Below are 18,776 nucleotides of genomic sequence, written 5' to 3'. Positions count from 1 at the left end.
GCACTGGCGCTTTGATATAGAAAGTATTTCCGATTTTTTCACCCAAAAAATTCGGATATTTCCGAAAATTCGTAATGACTCTAAATGTTTCTAAAATGGCGGACGCGCATGCGCAGTCGCTAACCACCAGGCTTGTATGGCAATCTTCCATGTGGACGCAGAGGACGTTAGCCCCCACCTTTGTGTCCATCATGGAAGCTTCTGATTGGCCAGGGAGCGGCAGCCATGTTAAGCTGCGCTAAGCTCCCATTCAAGGTAGGTTGCAGAAACAAAAAAATTTTAAAAATATTTTTAAAAATACATTTTAAAAAATTTGGGGGGAGGGGGAAAAATTAACAAAATATTAAGAGACAATTAGAGAATGGGCCAACAATGGTTCGAATTACATTGCTGGTTGTGCTGTGAGACAATGTCTCGGAATGCGTATCAAAAAGCGAGAAGAATCCGAAATAATTCCGATATACGATTCAAAACGATTTTTTGGACATGTCTAGTAGATAGACTTTTTTTGTGAGGGAATGAGGAATTACAGTTAACAGACTGTTGGCACAGTGTTTGACCACTAGAGGGCAGATAGGAGTTGAGCTGTTATACTACAGGGTGTTTTGAGCGGGAACTTTTTAGAACTGTTTTTCAGTGATTGTGGAAAGATAGAAATAAATCAATGTGTTGTCGAAGACTTTCATGGTCGGGATCACAGAGTTTTTGTATGTTTTCCGGGCTGTATGGCCATGTTCCAGAAGTATTCTCTCCTGACGTTTCGCCCACATCTATGGCAGGCATAGATGTGGGCGAAACGTCAGGAGAGAATACTTCTGGAACATGGCCACACAGCCCGAAAGATATACAACAACTCTGTGATCCCGGCCATAAAAGCCTTCGACAACAGATTCAGATAAAATTAGCTTGTTTGCCGATGACACAATTTTGACCTTAAAAGGAATAGCAGATGAAATGGAAATAATAGGGGAGCATAATGAAGTTTGGAGAAATAACAGGGCTGAAAATAAATTGGAAAAAATCGGAGGTGGATTTCGACCATTCACCGGATGTCACTGGATTGCCTGATGGAAGGGGATGATGGGAGTTGCTCTCCAATAGCATCCAGGAGGTCATGCAATGCGTCTCCCGATTTAGGAGACAGCCCACAAACAAGGGGTATCATTCCCCTCCTATCCATTGTCAACACAATGCCCATAAATACCGTGTTTCCCCAAAAATAAGATATTATATTATATCTTATATTAATTTTTGCTAGGTTTTATTTTCAGGGGATGTCTTATTTTTCCATGAAAAAGAATTCACATTTATTGCTGAACAAAAAAATGAACATTTATTATATACACAAACCAGCATGACCAGACAAACTGTGAATCCTATCAAGAATTTCTTGTTACTACCATTATTTCCATGTACGTACATTTACCGATCCTGCATGCTCGAGTGTTCTGTTCATTGGGCATGCTTCCAAACAAAAGCTTTGCTAGGTCTTACTTTCGCGGGAGGCCTTATAATTTAGCAATTCAGCAAAACTTCGACTAGGTCGTATTTTTCGGCGATGTCTTATTTTCGGGGAAACAAGGGTAGATTAACAATTTGGTATGGCATAAAAGCAGCACGGGGGCCATGTAACCCTCCTCCTCCTTCATTTGGAGGCCTGCAAAACCTCCACTGTTGCCTATGAAAGATAGGAACCTCTCCCTTGATAAGGTGCACTTAAATCTGAGTCAACAGATAATGTATGCATTCCTCGAAATGAGATTTCTCTTGCAGCGAGTGCCATGAGCCGTGGGCATGTCCGCCTTCCTTCATATCCACACAGAGTTCGGTCCAAAGTACTGGCAAATAAAGGACGTTGGAACCGCAGGAGCAGGAACACAGTCGAGAACCGTCCGGCCGACACTGAGAACCTCTCTTTGCACCAACCCAAGTGGAGCTATTGCTTGAAAGGCTTTTCTGGAGATAGGCGGCTGGCTTTGGAGGGAACTGGGCTCTCTTCGGGGAGTGGTGGTGCGGTGCGGAAGACTTTGTCCCGGGTGGGGCCCCGGGGCCCTTTGGTGCGGAGACTGGCCCCTCGGGAGATGAGGTCGGCGTAGCCTCCTTCGTGGGAAAAGGCGTAGCTGGAGCGCCGGCGGAAGGTGGTCCTCCGGACGTGGGAGGTCAGCTCCACGGGCTTCTCCTTCCGGTGGAGGCCCCGGGTCTCCACCATCTGGAAAAGAGAGGGAAGGATGGAAGGAAGGAGTGTCCGAGAGGGAGGGATCAAGAGAGAGGATAAAAGGAAGGAAGCAAGGAGGAGAAGTGTCAACTCTTGAAAGCCTGGGAAAGGAGTACATAACAGACACGTGTGAATATGGAAAGAGGGGAGGTGAGAGGTGGATATCCTTGGGGTTAACACAGGCGCTAAGCTCCCATTCTAGGTAGGTTGCAGAAACAAACAAAAAAAATTAAACATATTTTTTAAAATATATTTTAAAAAAATTTGGGGGAAAAAAAATTAACGAAACATTAAGAGACAATTAGAGAATGGGCCAACAATGGTTCGAATTACATTGCTGGTTGCGCTGTGAGACAATGTCTCGGAATGCGTATCAAAAAGTGAGAACAATCCGAAATAATTCCGATATACGATTCAAAACGATTTTTTGGACATGTCTAATATATATACACATCATAACTGGTCCTTAGGATGCCTTCTCTTTTCTATTATCTTTATTTCTATTTCATATCTATTTCTCTAAATCTAACGATATTTTATTATTGTAACAATAAAATCTTAATAAAGAGTATCTAAAAATAAATAAATTATTAATTAAATAATAATTAAAATACCAATATAAGCAAGCAAAGCTTTGGAAGGCGTGAGAGGAGGCGGGAAAGGTGGGAGGTGGATATACTTGGGGTTTGGCAGGAATACATTAGTTCTAGCTTTGTTTTCAACTTGAAAAGAAGGCCTTCAATAAAGCGTTTCCACGGAACTGCCTGTGTGAGCCTGAATTAAGTCCTATAGAATCATAGAATCATAGAATAGTAGAGATGGCCCATGAGGTCACTTCCAACTCTACTATTCTATGATTCTATAGGACTCAATGCAGGCTCACACAGGCAGTTCCGTGGAAACGCTTTATTGAAGACCTTCTTTTCTGATAAAAAAGAAATCACCAGGATCTATAAAAAATTATTAGACTGGTCAACAGAGCCAGAAACTGTCAAATATTGTGTTATTAAATGGGCAAAAAACCAGGGACACCAAATTATGATGTCGGAGTGGGAAATAATTTGGAATAAGAAACTAAAGTACAGTAGAGTCTCATTTATCCAACATAAACGGGCCAGCAGAATGTTGGATAAGCGAATATGTTGGTTAATAAGGAGAGATTAAGAAAAAGCCTATTAAACATCAAAATAGGTTATGATTTTACAAATTAAGCACAAAAACATCATGTTATACAACAAATTTGACAGAAAAAGTAGTTCATTATGCATTAATGCTATGTTGTAATTACTGTATTTACGAATTTAGCACCAAAATATCATGATATATTGAAAACATTGACTACAAAAATGTGTTGGATAATCCAGAACGTTGGATAAGTGAGTGTTGGATAAGTGAGACTCTACTGTATACGTATGCCTCAGATTTACAAGAAAATTGGCTTAAAATGTTTCACCGATGGCCAGCCATAAAACGGGCCAGCCATAAAATCTCAATTCCCCTCTGGTAGGTGAGAGCCCCTATATAAGTGGGCCAAAGAGAAGGTTCTGGTATTCTGTACAATAAAACCTGTTGGAATCTACCAGCGTGTGTCTTGGTGCTTTTTCTGGTGGAAGACTGACCCACAGCACAACTGGGAGAAGAGAACCCGACAGTTGGGCGGGTTTGTAGAGTTGGAAGGACCAACCCGTCTGAACCTCGGACTAAAATCCATATCGGATTGGCCAACCCAACATGAACTCGCGATTGGCCCAGAGTCCCAAGGAGGACTCAGTTTTGGGGCGGATCCCTTACTCACGTCGGACATGTCGGTGGAACGGGAAAAGCTGTCCACGAAGCGGACGGTGAGGGACGTGATGACGTTGACCATCACGCAGAGCAAGATCACCAGGAGGCTGGTTGGATCTGTCAGGGCGTTCTTGGCGGCATCTAAAGAGAGATGTTGTTCATGACTGAACCAGGTCAAGCGGGGTTATACTCCATACATATAGGGATGTCATACTACTAACTGTAGGATAGGTGAGAAGAACATCTCCATCCAGGACCAAAATCCTTGGATCCCATAGTATTGAGCCATGGCCATTAAATTAGAGTTGACGCCCCTCAAAGATTTGAGTAAATAGGGTGTATATACAGCAAGACCTCCATATCCACATCTATACCTCTCCTGAGGCTCTTGTTGGGACACTGGGGGCGGAGCTAGGGAAGGGGGCGGGGCCTCCTTCCAAGAGCCCGAGACAGGGCTGAGCCTCTATACCTCTCCTGAGAGGCCTTTTAGGACTAAAGGGCGGGGCTAGGGGTGGGGGCGGGGCCTCCTTCCAAGAGCCCGAGACAGGGCTGAGCCTCTATACCTCTCCTGAAAGGCCTTTTAGGACTAAAGGGCAGGGCTAGGGGTGGGGGCGGGGCCTCCTTCCAAGAGCCTGAGACAGGGCGGAGCCTCTATACCTCTCCTTTTAGGACTAAAGGGCGGAGCTAGGGAAGGGGGCGGGGCCTCCTTCCAAGAGCCTGAGACAGGGCTGAGCCTCTATACCTCTCCTGAAAGGCCTTTTAGGACTAAAGGGCAGGGCTAGGGGTGGGGGCGGGGCCTCCTTCCAAGAGCCTGAGACAGGGCGGAGCCTCTATACCTCTCCTTTTAGGACTAAAGGGCGGAGCTAGGGAAGGGGGCGGGGCCTCATTCCAATAGCCTGAGACAGGGCTGAGCCTCTATACCTCTCCTGAAAGGCCTTTTAGGACTAAAGGGCGGGGCTAGGGGTGGGGGCGGGGCCTCCTTCCAAGAGCCTGAGACAGGGCTGTGCCTCTATACCTCTCCGCCCATCCCAGTCCTGGCCGCCCATTTGTGGCCCCGCCCACCTCCCCCTCCCAGCCCTGCATCTTGGACTAGGGGAGAGGCTCATCCCCGCCTTCTTGACCAGAAGCCACGCCCACCCCTCTAAGCCACGCCCCCTTTCCAGAGAGCGCTGAGTAATATTTTTTCTGGAAGGGGGCAGTAGGCCAAATAAGTTTGGGAACCACTGTTGTAGAGGGTTGGGAGTCATAAATTTCTCCAAATGTTCTCAGACACGAACCCCCAATAAAACGAGGTCTTACCCGGATAAGGGAATGAAACGTAAGCCGTTCGGTAGGCCTCAAAACTTTGCGTGACGTAGGAGAACAGGCAGTAGAAAGCCAGGCTCACCACGATGGCCAGCACAGAGAAGATGTTCCAGAATTTGACCTCCATCATGATCTATCCAGACAGACAAGGAGAACAAGGCTTAAGACGTGGCTCCCTGGTATGTCCAAGATTTCACTCTGAAAGGCCTAGAGAATGTGTAGTTAATCCCCCACCACATACATGTATTTTTAGCAATGTGTCATGGAAGGAGGAAGGTACCTCCTTGAGCAACATCCTTGTATTGAGGAGACAAAGACATTGTGCAAGGAGATTATTCGTACCTCCTTGGACAACATGTGTAAGGAGATGGTTTGTACCTCCTTGTGTAACATCTGTGTATTGAAGGCACAAAGACATTGCGTAAGGAGATGCTTTGTAGCTCCTTGGACAAGATCCTTGTGCTGAATACACAGAAATGTTATGGAAGGAGATAGTTTGTACCTCCTTGGACAATACACTAAGGACACAAAGACATTGCGTAAGGAGATGGTCTATATCTTCTTGGACAACATCACTGTGCTAAGGACACAAAGACATTGCATAAGGAGATGGTTTGTAGCTCCTTGCACAACATCCTTGCACTGAATACACATAAATGTTATGGAAGGAGATGGTTTATACCTCCTTGGACAACATACTGAGAACACAAAGACATTGCGTAAGGAGATAGTCTATATCTCCTTGGACAACATCACGGTGCTAAGGACACAAAGACATTGCGTAAGGAGATGGTCTGTGTCTCCTTGGACAACATCACTGTGCTGAGGTCACAAAGACATTGCGTAAGGAGATCATTGCATTGAATACACAGAAACGTTATGGAATGAGATGGTTTGTACCTCCTTGGATAACACACTAAGGACACAAAGACATTGCGTAAGGAGATGGTCTGTGTCTCCTTGGGCAACATCACTGTGCGAAGGACACAAAGACATTGCGTAAGGAGATTGTTTGTAGCTCCTTGGACAACATCTTTGCACTGAATACACAGAAACGTTATGGAAGGAGATGGTTTGTACCTCCTTGGACAACACACTAAGGACACAAAGACATTGCGTAAGGAGATGGTCTGTATCTCCTTGGACAACATCACTGTGCTAAGTACACAAAGACATTGCGTAAGGAGATCATTGCATTGAATACACAGAAATGTTATGAAAGGAGATGGTTTATACCTCCTTGGACAACACACTAAGGACACAAAGACATTGCGTAAGGAGATGGTCTATATCTCCTTGGACAACATCACGGTGCTAAGGACACAAAGACATTGCGTAAGGAGATGGTTTGTAGCTCCTCGGACAACATCACGGTGCTAAGGACACAAAGACATTGCGTAAGGAGATGGTCTGTGTCTCCTTAGACAACATCACTGTGCTGAGGTCACAAAGACATTGTGTAAGGAGATCATTGCATTGAATACACAGAAACGTTATGGAATGAGATGGTTTGTACCTCCTTGGATAACACACTAAGGACACAAAGACATTGCGTAAGGAGATGGTCTGTGTCTCCTTGGACAACATCACTGTGCGAAGGACACAAAGACATTGCGTAAGGAGATTGTTTGTAGCTCCTTGGACAACATCTTTGCACTGAATACACAGAAACGTTATGGAAGGAGATGGTTTGTACCTCCTTGGACAACACACTAAGGACACAAAGACATTGCGTAAGGAGATGGTCTGTATCTCCTTGGACAACATCACTGTGCTAAGGACACAAAGACATTGCGTAAGGAGATCATTGCATTGAATACACAGAAATGTTATGAAAGGAGATGGTTTATACCTCCTTGGACAACACACTAAGGACACAAAGACATTGCGTAAAGAGATGGTTTGTACCTTCTTAGGCAACATCTTTGTTTTGAATACACAAAGACATTGCGTAAGATGATCATTGCACTGAATACACAGAAACGTTATGGAAGGAGATGGTTTATACCTCCTTGGACAACACACTGAGGACACAAAGACATTGCGTAAGGAGATGGTTTGTACCTCCTTAGGCAACATCCTCGTTTTGAATACACAAAGACATTGCGGAAGAACGTTCTTTGTATCTCCTTGTGCAACATCTTTGTATTGAGGAGACAAAGACGTTGCAGAAGGAGGTTGTTTACATCTCCTTGGACAACATCATGGGTCTGAGAACTTTCCTTGGCCACCATTTGACATTAATCCGAGTCTCACCTCAGCAGTGACGGTCATTATGGCCGAGGTGGCGACAATCATGCCAAAGGATTGATAGTCACCAATGACGTGGACCCCGGCTCGATCCCCCATGGCCCAAAAAGTGATGTAGAAGTTGACCAAAGAGACGCAGGAGCCGTGGAGGAAAGAAACGCAGAAAGTCCGGAAATTGAAAAGCTGGTTCGTCTGGCCCACCTTGTAGAGTTCTGGGAAATGTAGGCTTTTTCCGGCACTCACATCCTAGACGGGTGAGAAAAGGAAGGAGGGTTAGTGTGCTCATGATGCGTCAGAGAGTGTCCTTCTTGGGTGAAAAATGTGCTCAAATGCTCACCCAGCCATATCTCGCACACAGGTGGGAGTACTAGGATGCTTACCTGTTCAAATATCCCCATGCACAGAACCGGATACGAAGTGTAGAAAACATGGTACAAGGCGAGAAACCAGACTTCCAGAAGCGGCTAAAATGGAAGAGGAAACATGTGAGATTAGAGCAGTGATTCCCAAAGTGGGCACTACCGCCCCCTGGTGGGCGCTGCAGCAATCCAGGGGGGTGGTGATGGCACCTATTAGGACACAGGGGCGGGGCCAGGGGAGGGGAGGGGCCTCTATACCTCTCCTGAGAGGCCTTTCAGGACTAAAGGGCGGGGCTGGGACGAGGGCGGGGCCTCCTTCCAAGAGCCTGAGACAGGCCTGAGCCTCTATACCTCTCCTGAGAGGCCTTTCAGGACTAAAGGGTGGGGCTGGGGCGGGGGCGGGGCCTCCTTCCAAGAGCCTGAGACAGGGCTGAGCCTCTATACCTCTCCTGAGAGGCCTTTCAGGACTAAAGGGTGGGGCTGGGGCGGGGGCGGGGCCTCCTTCCAAGAGCCTGAGACAGGGCTGAGCCTCTATACCTCTCCTGAGAGGCCTTTCAGGACTAAAGGGTGGGGCTGGGGCGGGGGCGGAGCCTCCTTCCAAGAGCCTGAGACAGGGCTGAGCCTCTATACCTCTCCTGAGAGGCCTTTTAGGACTAAAGGGTGGGGCTGGGGCGGGGGCGGGGCCTCCTTCCAAGAGCCTGAGACAGGGCTGAGCCTCTATACCTCTCCTGAGAGGCCTTTCAGGACTAAAGGGTGGGGCTGGGGCGGGGGCGGGGCCTCCTTCCAAGAGCCTGAGACAGGGCTGAGCCTCTATACCTCTCCTGAGAGGCCTTTCAGGACTAAAGGGTGGGGCTGGGGCGGGGGCGGGGCCTCCTTCCAAGAGCCTGAGACAGGGCTGAGCCTCTATACCTCTCCTGAGAGGCCTTTCAGGACTAAAGGGTGGGGCTGGGGCGGGGGCGGAGCCTCCTTCCAAGAGCCTGAGACAGGGCTGAGCCTCTATACCTCTCCTGAGAGGCCTTTCAGGACTAAAGGGTGGGGCTGGGGCGGGGGCGGGGCCTCCTTCCAAGAGCCTGAGACAGGGCTGAGCCTCTATACCTCTCCTGAGAGGCCTTTCAGGACTAAAGGGTGGGGCTGGGGCGGGGGCGGAGCCTCCTTCCAAGAGCCTGAGACAGGGCTGAGCCTCTATACCTCTCCTGAGAGGCCTTTCAGGACTAAAGGGCGGGGCTGGGGGTGGGGGCGGGGCCTCCTTCCAAGAGCCTGAGACAGGGCTGAGCCTCTATACCTCTCCTGAGAGGCCTTTCAGGACTAAAGGGCGGGGCTGGGGGTGGGGGCGGGGCCTCCTTCCAAGAGCCTGAGACAGGGCTGAGCCTCTATACCTCTCCTGAGAGGCCTTTCAGGACTAAAGGGCGGGGCTGGGGGTGGGGGCGGGGCCTCCTTCCAAGAGCCTGAGACAGGGCTGAGCCTCTATATCTCTCCTGAGAGGCCTTTCAGGACTAACGGGCGGGGCTGGGGTGGGGCCTCTTCCCAAGAACTTGTTAGAACACAGGGACGGGGTCTAGAGGTTCAGCCCCATCAGGCACTTGGGAAGAGGCCCCGCCCCCTCCTCTAGCTCCACCTCCTGTGTCCTGGCAGGCGCCGCAGGGCAGGGATACATGCTCAGCCCTATCTCAGAGCTCATAACTCCACCCATCCCAGTCCTGGCCGCCCATTTGTGGCCCTACCCACCTCCACCTCCCAGCCCTACATCTTGGACTAGGGGAGAGGCTCAGCCCCGCCCTCTTGAGCAGGAGCCACGCCCTCCCCTCTAAGCCACACCCCCTTTCCAGGAGGGCGCTGAGTCATATTTTTTCAGGCCAAATACGTTTGGGAACCACTGCTTTAGATGTTGAGGAGCTTCAGCTCTCGGGAGTTCCTACCAAGATGGTTAAACGTTGAGGATTCCAACTTCCTTCAAGTTTGAGAAGCTACCTCACTCTACTCCCTGAGTAGAGACTCATTTGGAGCCCACCTGGGCCGTGAAGCCTGTGTAGAAAGCGAACCAGATCTGCACCATCATGCCCGCGAAAGTCTTGAAGAAGAAGTAGCGGAGGAACTTGCAGATCCGGATGTAGGACCAGCGCCCGTGGACGAAGAGGAGCCTCTGGAGGTAGCGGAACTGGGCCAAGGCATAGTCACTGCACTGGACCGCTTGCATCCCTTCCTGACCACTGATGCCCACCCCGATGTCGGCGGCTGGTGAGGAAGAGGCAACAAAAGGGAACTGGGGTGAAACTTGGAGAACCGGGAACAAAACCCAAGGATAGATGAAGAAGACTCCACCCTTGGTGGCCTCCTCAGCATCATCTCCAAGAGTTGTGTTTCACCGATCCTGGATGTCCAGATATTGGGAACCATATCTGGTTTACGATGGACCTTGCCCACCCTGCCTCCAAACGTCCTCCCCACTCAAGGCAGTGGACTCACTTTTGATCATGTTGACGTCGTTGGCCCCGTCCCCGATGGCCAAGGAGATGGCGTTCTTGTGCCGCTTGACCATCTCCACAATCAGCGCTTTCTGCTTGGGAGTCACCCGGCAACAGATGACAGCCTGGCACTCGGTGGCCAGCTCCACAAAGGCCTGCTCCACCAAGTGCCCTTGGTCCTCCTCAGGGTCCGCCGTACGGCACCCAAAACGCTCCAAAAAACTCTTCTTCCTCTTTGCCCTCTTCTCCCCGTCCATGTGGAAGATTTTGTCCTGGGAAGAAAAAGAGACAACAATACCCTCCAGATTTGGTAGGGTCAAGAGGTAGGACTACGTGGTCATCCTTCAAAGATCTGTCTTCGGAATCCATCAGTTCAAGTCCTAATGTCCACAGAAGCAGAGGATAGAACTACATAGTGGTCCTTCAAAGACCCAACCTCTCAATCCATTGGTAGGGTCGAGAGGTAGGACTACATGGTCATCCTTCAAAGATCTGTCCTCTGAATCTATCAACTCAAGTCCTAATGTCCACAGAAGCAGAGGATAGGACTACATAGTGGTCCTTCAAAGACCCAACCTCTCGATCCATCTGTTCCATGTCTTACTACCCGGAGAAGCTTGCGCTTGGTGATTTGACTAAGAAGCCCAACCTCTAAACCCATTCATTCAAGTTCTACCATCCGAAGAAGCAGAAGATAAGCTCACTCTGGATGATAGGACTATAAGGTGGTCCTTCAAAGACCCGTCTTCTAAATCCATCGATTCAAATCCTATCATCTGGAGAAGTAGAATACGAGTTCAATCCAGATGATAAGACTACAAAGTGGTCCTTCAAAGACCGGTATTCAGAATCCTTAAATTCAAGTCCTACCATCTGGAGAAGCAGAAGATAGGTTCAGTCCGGATGATAGGACTATAAGGTGGTCCTTCAAAGACCCAACCTCTCAATCCATCGGTTCAGAAGACAAACTTGCTCCAGAGGATGGGACTACATAGTGGTCCTTCAAAGACCCAACCTCTGAATCCATCTGTTCCATGTCTTACTACCCGGAGAAGCTTGCACTTGGTAATATGACTAAGAAGCCCAACCTCTAAACCCATTCATTCAAGTTCTACCACCTGAAGAAGCAGAAGATAAGCTCACTCTGGATGATGGGACTATAAGGTGGTCCTTCAAAGACCCATCTTCTGAATCCATCGATTCAAGTCCTACCACCTGGAGAAGTAGAATACAAGTTTAATCCGGATGATAAGACTACAAGGTGGTCCTTCAAAGACCCCATTGATTCAAGTCCTACCATCTAGAGAAGCAGAAGATAGGTTCACTCCGGATTATAGGACTATAAGGTGGTCCTTCAAACATTCAACCTCTCAATCCATCGGCTCAGAAGACAAACCTGCTCCAGAGGATAGGACTACATAGTGGCCCTTCAAAGACCCAACCTCTGAATCCATCTGTTCCATGTCTTACTATCTGGAGAAGAAGAATACAAGCTCACGCTTGGTGATATGACTAAGAAAAAAAATTATTATTATTATAAACCCAACCTCCAAACCCATTCATTTAAGTTCTACCATCTGAAGAAGCAGAAGATAAGCTCACTCTGGATGATAAGACTACAAGGCGGTCCTTCAAAGACCTGTATTCAGAATCCATCGATTCAAGTCCTACCATCTGGAGAAGCAGAAGATAAGTTCATTCCAGATGATAGGACTATAAGGTGGTCCTTCAAAGACTCAACCTCTCAATCCATCGTTTCAAGTCCTACCATCTGGAGAAGCAGAAGATAAATTCATTCCAGATGATAGGACTATAAGGTGGTCCTTCAAAGACTCAACCTCTCAATCCATCGTTTCAAGTCCTACCATCTGGAGAAGCAGAAGATAAATTCATTCCAGATGATAGGACTATAAGGTGGTCCTTCAAAGACTCAACCTCTCAATCCATCGTTTCAAGTCCTACCATCTGGAGAAGCAGAAGATAAGTTCATTCCAAATGATGGGACTATAAGGTGGTCCTTCAAAGACTCAACCTCTCAATCCATCGATTCAAGTCCTACCATCTGGAGAAGCAGAAGATAAATTCATTCCAGATGATAGGACTATAAGGTGGTCCTTCAAAGACTCAACCTCTCAATCCATCGATTCAAGTCCTACCATCTGGAGAAGCAGAAGATAAATTCATTCCAGATGATAGGACTATAAGGTGGTCCTTCAAAGACTCAACCTCTCAATCCATCGTTTCAAGACCTACCATCTGGAGAAGCAGATGATAAGTTCATTCCAGATGATAGGACTACAAGGTGGTCTTTCAAAGACTCAACCTCTCAATCCATAGTTTCAAGTCCTACCATCTGGAGAAGCAGATGATAAGTTCATTCCAGATGATAGGACTATAAGGTGGTCCTTCACAGACTCAACCTCTCAATCCATAGTTTCAAGTCCTACCATCTGGAGAAGCAGATGATAAGTTCAGTCCGGAAGATAGGACTGTAAGGTGGTCCTTCAAAGACTCAACCTCTCAATCCATCGTTTCATGTCCTATTATCTGGAGAAGTAGAATGCAAGCTCTCGCCAGGTGATAGGATTACAAGGTGGTCCTTCAAAGACCCATCTTCTGAATCCATCAATTCAAGTCCTACCATCTGGAGAAGCAGAAGATAAGTTCATTCCAAATGATAGGACTATAAGGTGGTCCTTCAAAGACTCAAGCTCTCAATCCATCGTTTCAAGTCCTATTATCTGGAGAAGCAGAAGACAAGTTCATTCCAAATGATAGGACTATAAGGTGGTCCTTCAAAGACTCAACCTCTCAATCCATCGATTCAAGTCCTACCATCTGGAGAAGCAGAAGATAGGTTCATTCCAGATGATAGGACTATAAGGTGGTCCTTCAAAAACTCAACCTCTCAATCCATCGTTTCAAGTTCTACCATCTGGAGAAGTAGAATACAAGCTCTCACCAGGTGATAGGACTACAAGGTGGTCCTTCAAAGACCCAACCTCTCAATCCATCGTTTCAAGTCCTATTATCTGGAGAAGTAGATAGGACTACAAGGTGGTGCTTCAAAGATCCAACCTCTGAATCCATCCATTCGAGTCCTAACATCTGGAGAAGCTGAAGACAAGCTTGCTCCATCATCTACATAGCAATCCTTCAAAGACCTGGAGATCATTGAGAACCAAGCTTCCACCTTTGTGTCTGCAGGTGAGAAGACACAGCTTTTGCTCATGACCCGTCTTACCAAGAAGTCCCCCGTGACCACCAGGGCCTTCTCTCCGTAGATGGACGATGCCTGGAAGGACTGTAAAGAGCTGTTACAAAGCGATTCCTTGCTGTTGGCGAGACTGCTGCTGCTGTACCAAGACGGCTCAAGGATATCTCTAGGGAGAGAAGAAGAGAAGATCTGAGCCATGAGAGGCAATGTGAAGACCCCTGGGATCGTCTTCACGTGTCCTGCTTTCACCCATCCTGTGTTTGAGCATCTTGTAGGACCCAAGCTCTCAAATCTTAGTAAGTAACTTCTCCAAGGTGTCCACACACCTGATCACATCTTCCTCCAGGATGGTCATGTCGTCGGAAAGGAGCTGGCAGGAGAAACCAATGTTGACCGCCGTCTCTGCAGGACCGAGAAGATCTCACGTAAATTATGGAAACCCACCAGGAATGTGATGCCGATCTTCACCTCATTCCCAATGGTTACCAAACTTGGTGACCCTTCAAACCACATCCACCCCATACCTTGCTTGTCTCCGGTGAGGACCCACACTTTCATGCCTCCTCTTTTGAGGAGGTCGATCGTCTCTGGGACCCCGTCTTGCAGCTTGTCTTCAATGGCCGTGGCACCCAGGAGCTAGAAGGGTTTTTCAGAAACAATTGACAGGGCTCAAATTTGGTTTGTTTGTTGATGACCAACATACCACAACAAGAGAATCCAACCAAGGTCTCCTCCCCGCACTCCCAACAACCTCAAATAAATCTTCAGGTTGTTCTGGTGACCTTATGGAGAAACAATTGACAGGACTCAAACCTGGTTTGTTTGTTGATGACCAACATCCCACAACCAGAGAATCCTCCCCACACTCCCAACAACCTCAAATAAATCTTCAGGTTGTTCTGGTGACCTTACGGAGAAGGCCATCTAGTCGAAAGTCTTTCCGGCTAGGAATGAAGGACTAAAGCAGTGGTTCCCAAACTTATTTGGCCTACCGCCCCCTTTCCAGAAAAAATATTACTCAGCGCCCCCTGGAAAGGAGGGGGGCGTGGCTCCTGCTCAAGAGGGCGGGGCTGAGCCTCTCCCCTAGTCCAAGATGCAGGGCTGAGAGGGGGAGAGGGAGGTGGGTGGGGCCACAAATGGGCAGCCAGGACTAGAATGGGTGGAGTTACAAGCTCTGAGATAGGGCTGAGCTTCTATCCCTGTCCTGTGGCGCCTTCCAAGACACAGGGGGTGGGGCTAGAGGGGGGTGTGGCTAGAGGAGGGGGCGGGGCCTCTTCCCAAGTGCCTGACGGGGCTGAACCTGTATACCCCGCTCCCCTGTTCTAACAAGCGCCTCAGGGGAGGTATATAGAGGCTCAGCCCTGTCTCACACTCTTGGGAAGAGGCCCCGCCCCTAGCCTAAAAGGCCTCTCAGGAGAGTTATAGAGGCTCAGCCCTGTCTCGGGCTCTTGGAAGGAGGCCCCGCCCCCACCCCTAGCCCCGCCCTTTAGTCTTAAAAGGCCTCTCAGGAGAGGTATAGAGGCTCAGCCCTATCTCAGGCTCTTGGAAGGAGGCCCCGCCCCCACACCAGCCCCGCCCTTAAGTCCTAAAAGGCCTCTCAGGAGAGGTATAGAGGCTCAGCCCTGTCTCGGGCTCTTGGAAGAGGCCCCGCCCCCACCCCTAGCCCCGCCCTTTAGTCTTAAAAGGCCTCTCAGGAGAGGTATCTCAGGCTCTTGGAAGGAGGCCCCGCCCCCACACCAGCCCCACCCTTTAGTCCTAAAAGGCCTCTCAGGAGAAGTATAGAGGCTCAGCCCTGTCTCTTGGGAAGAAGCCACGCCCACTCCTCTAGATCACTCCTCTAGGGCCTACTTTTGGAATCACTGGACTAAAGCTTGCTCCGAAATGTAGATGATTAGACCCGACGGGATCCTACCTGAAGGCCGTGCTCGATCTCCTCATACACTTTGTCCAGTTGTTGGGCCCGGCCTTGCAATGTGACGCTGGCTTCGTGGTGCTTCTTACTCCAGGTTTCAAAGTCCTGCGCATTCACCGTCTTGGTGGCGAGACACAAAGTCCTCAAAGTCTCCTCGGCGAAACTCTGTGGGATTGTAGCAAACGGGGAAGACGAAAGATGAAAACAACTTATTGATAGCTATTGATAAAACTAAAATAATAAAGCCCCTGGTCCAGATGGTTTTTCCATAATACGATTATAAGAATTAGCTCTAACTTACTGTATATACTCGAGTATAAGCCTAGTTTTTCAGCCCTTTTTTAGGGCTGAAAAAGCTTATACTCGAGTGAGGGTCCTGGCCGGCTTCTATTCAGGTCAGCTTATACTTGAGTATATAGTAGACATGGCCAAAAAATCGTTTTGAATCGTATATCGGAATTATTTCGGATTGTTCTCGCTTTTTGATATACATTCCGAGACATTGTCTCACAGCGCAACCGGCAATGTAATTCGAACCATTGTTGGCCCATTCTCTAATTGTCTCTTAATGTTTCGTTAATCCCCCCCCCCAAATTTTTTTATACATTTTAAAATATATATATATATATATATATATATATATATATATATATATGTTTCTGCAACCTAGCTAGAATGGGAGCTTAGCGCAGCATAACATGGCTGCCGCTCCCCGGCCAATCAGAAGCTTCCACGATGGACACAAAGGTGGGGGCTAGGGTTGATGAGGATAGCTCAAGAAATTAGGGCAGGAGAGCCCTGTAAAAGTCCCCCCCCCCAGGTTCCTTTTTTTTTTTTTTTTTTTTGGTTATTGCACATGCGTGTCCGCCATTTTAGAAACATTTAGAATCATTACGAATTTTCAGAAATATTCGAAATTTTTGGGTGAAAAAAATCGGAAATACTTTCTATATCGAAGCGCCAGCGCCCCCTACTTTAGAAACGAGATTTGAAACATTTTTTTCATCGATCGGACATGCCTAGTATATAGGTATTCAGAGTTAGACAGTCTTATTAAAGTCTTATTATTATCTTAAATTACAGTTTTATATAAATATTCAAAAACATTTAACCTACTGATGCCTCAAATAATGCAATTTTATTAATATCTATTTTTATTTTTGAATTTGACCCATAGCTGCTGCATTTCCCACCCTCATCTTATACCCAGTTTTTGTGGTAAAATTAGGTGCCTCGGCTTATATTCGGGTCGGCTTATACTCGAGTATATACGTTATTTCAGTAATGAATCAAGTACTTCAGAAAGAAGACACCCTGGATTCGTTGGCGGAGGCTACTATAGTTCTCATCCCCAAACAAGGCAGATACATGGAGCAAGTTAAGAACTTCAGACCAATTTCGCTATTATTATTATTTGCAGAAATATTAGCAAACAGATTAAAATTAATCCTGGCTAAGATTTTATATGAAGACCCAAGCAGGCTTCCTTCCAAGCAGAGAGTTCGATCAAAACATAAGAACAGCTTTAAACATACTAGAGGTTGCTGAACAAGATCCTAACTTCTATTTCTAGATCTGAGTGGACATCTGCGTTCCCATCAAAGGACCCACATTGGGGAGAAGCCACACCACTGGATTTGTATGCATTGTTTTTTTGATTTTAATGATTGTGTTTTTGGGCATTACATTTTGCCAATCTCTGTAAGCCACCCTGAGTCCTCTCGGGTGAGAAGGGCGGGGTCTAAATGTTGCAAATAAATAAATAAATAAATGCTATATTGGTACCTACTAGACATGTCCAAAAAATCGTTTTGAATCTTATATTGGAATTATTTCGGATTGTTTTCGCTTTTTGATACGCATTCCGAGACATTGTCTCACAGCGCAACCAGCAATGTAATTCGAACCCTTGTTGGCCCATTCTCTAATTGTCTCTTAATGTTTCGTTAATTCCCCCCCCCCCCCCAATTTTTTAAAAATATATTTTAAAAAATATTTTTTAAAAATTTTGTTTTGAATGGGAGCTTAGCGCAGCCTAACATGGCTGCCGCTCCCCGGCCAATCAGAAACTTCCACGATGGACGCAAAGGTGGGGGCTAACATCCTCTGCGTCCACATGGAAGATTGCCATACAAGCCCAGCGTGTAGCGATTGCGCATGCGCGTCCGCCATTTTAGAAACATTTAGAATCATTACGAATTTTCGGAAATATCTGAAATTTTTGGGTGAAAAAATCGGAAATACTTTCTATATCGAAGCGCCAGCGCCCCCTACTTTAGAAACGAGAATCGAAACATTTTTTTTCAGTGATCGGACATGCCTAGTACCTACCTACACACATAATAAAATTGAAAGCTTTCAATAACATTCATTGGGAATTTATAGGAAACTAGCTGTGCCCGGCCATGCGTTGCTGTGGCAAAGTGCTGGTGGTATTGGTTAAAAATTGTTGTGTAATTTTTATTTGATGTTATTTGTATTTTTTAATTAATTTTATTGTAAGTTATCTTTTTATTTATTATATTTTATTATTTTCTTGTATAATTTTTAGTTATTTTTTTGTTATTATGGTATTTTATTGTATTAATTTTTTAGTGTTTTTTTAAATTATTTTTAGTGTTTTTTATTATTTTTTATTGGGTTGCTAGGAGACCAAGTTGGAGGGGGCAATTGGATATTTATTTATTTATTTACATCATTTATATTCCGCCCTTCTCACCCCGAAGGGAACTCCGGGCGGATCACATTACACATATTAGGCAAACATTCAATGCCTTTTTAACACAGGACAAAGACAAACAAACATAGCTCCGAGCGGGCCTCGAACTTATGACCTCCTGGTCAGTGACTCATTGCTCTCCCGTCTGCGCAATTATTCCTCTCTCTCTAATTAGGACTTTATTTTTCTTTTCTTTTTGTTGTATCAACCTAGAGGCGTGGATGATGGGTTGTGTTGTCAAATTTCGAGGTTGGAGGGCCTGTAGTTTTGTTGTTTTGTGGGTCGCCATGATGCCATCACTCTTTTATATATATATAGATGTATTGGCTCGCGATGGAGTGGGTGAGCAATTTAATAGGGCGGTTGGTGCTACCCCAAACACAGTGCTAAGATCCCCTAAAGGTAGTCCAATCCAACCCAAAATCTGATGCAGGATCTCCAACTAGGGTGCCCCAAAGGCCATCCAGTCCAACCCCAAACAATGCAGAATCTCAACAGGAGAAATACATAGATGCGCTCCAAAGCTTGTCTCCATTACGGGTTTCTTCCGAA

At 46.7% G+C, this 18,776-nt stretch overlaps 1 protein-coding gene across 1 annotated transcript in view; it reads right to left on the bottom strand.

Moving 5' to 3' along the window:
- Window positions 1-831: 831 nt before the first annotated feature.
- The window catches only part of atp8b3 (ATPase phospholipid transporting 8B3), a 39,969-nt gene continuing 22,024 nt past the window's right edge, over window positions 832-18,776 (bottom strand). Inside the window, 12 exon segments of the mRNA XM_062959892.1 lie at window positions 832-2,209; window positions 4,011-4,141; window positions 5,300-5,438; window positions 7,562-7,801; window positions 7,936-8,019; window positions 9,923-10,146; window positions 10,378-10,648; window positions 11,520-11,584; window positions 13,455-13,759; window positions 13,920-13,995; window positions 14,118-14,229; window positions 15,506-15,670. Of these exon segments, the coding sequence (XP_062815962.1) occupies window positions 1,937-2,209; window positions 4,011-4,141; window positions 5,300-5,438; window positions 7,562-7,801; window positions 7,936-8,019; window positions 9,923-10,146; window positions 10,378-10,648; window positions 11,520-11,584; window positions 13,455-13,759; window positions 13,920-13,995; window positions 14,118-14,229; window positions 15,506-15,670 (2,085 nt within the window). The 3' untranslated portion in view covers window positions 832-1,936.

The sequence above is a fragment of the Anolis carolinensis genome, unplaced genomic scaffold (genome assembly GCF_035594765.1).
Source record: "Anolis carolinensis isolate JA03-04 unplaced genomic scaffold, rAnoCar3.1.pri scaffold_7, whole genome shotgun sequence".
In the NCBI taxonomy this organism is placed as follows: Eukaryota; Metazoa; Chordata; class Lepidosauria; order Squamata; family Dactyloidae; genus Anolis; species Anolis carolinensis.
The sequence above is the reverse complement of the archived record's forward strand: the minus strand, read 5'-3'. Positions and strand labels throughout refer to the sequence as shown.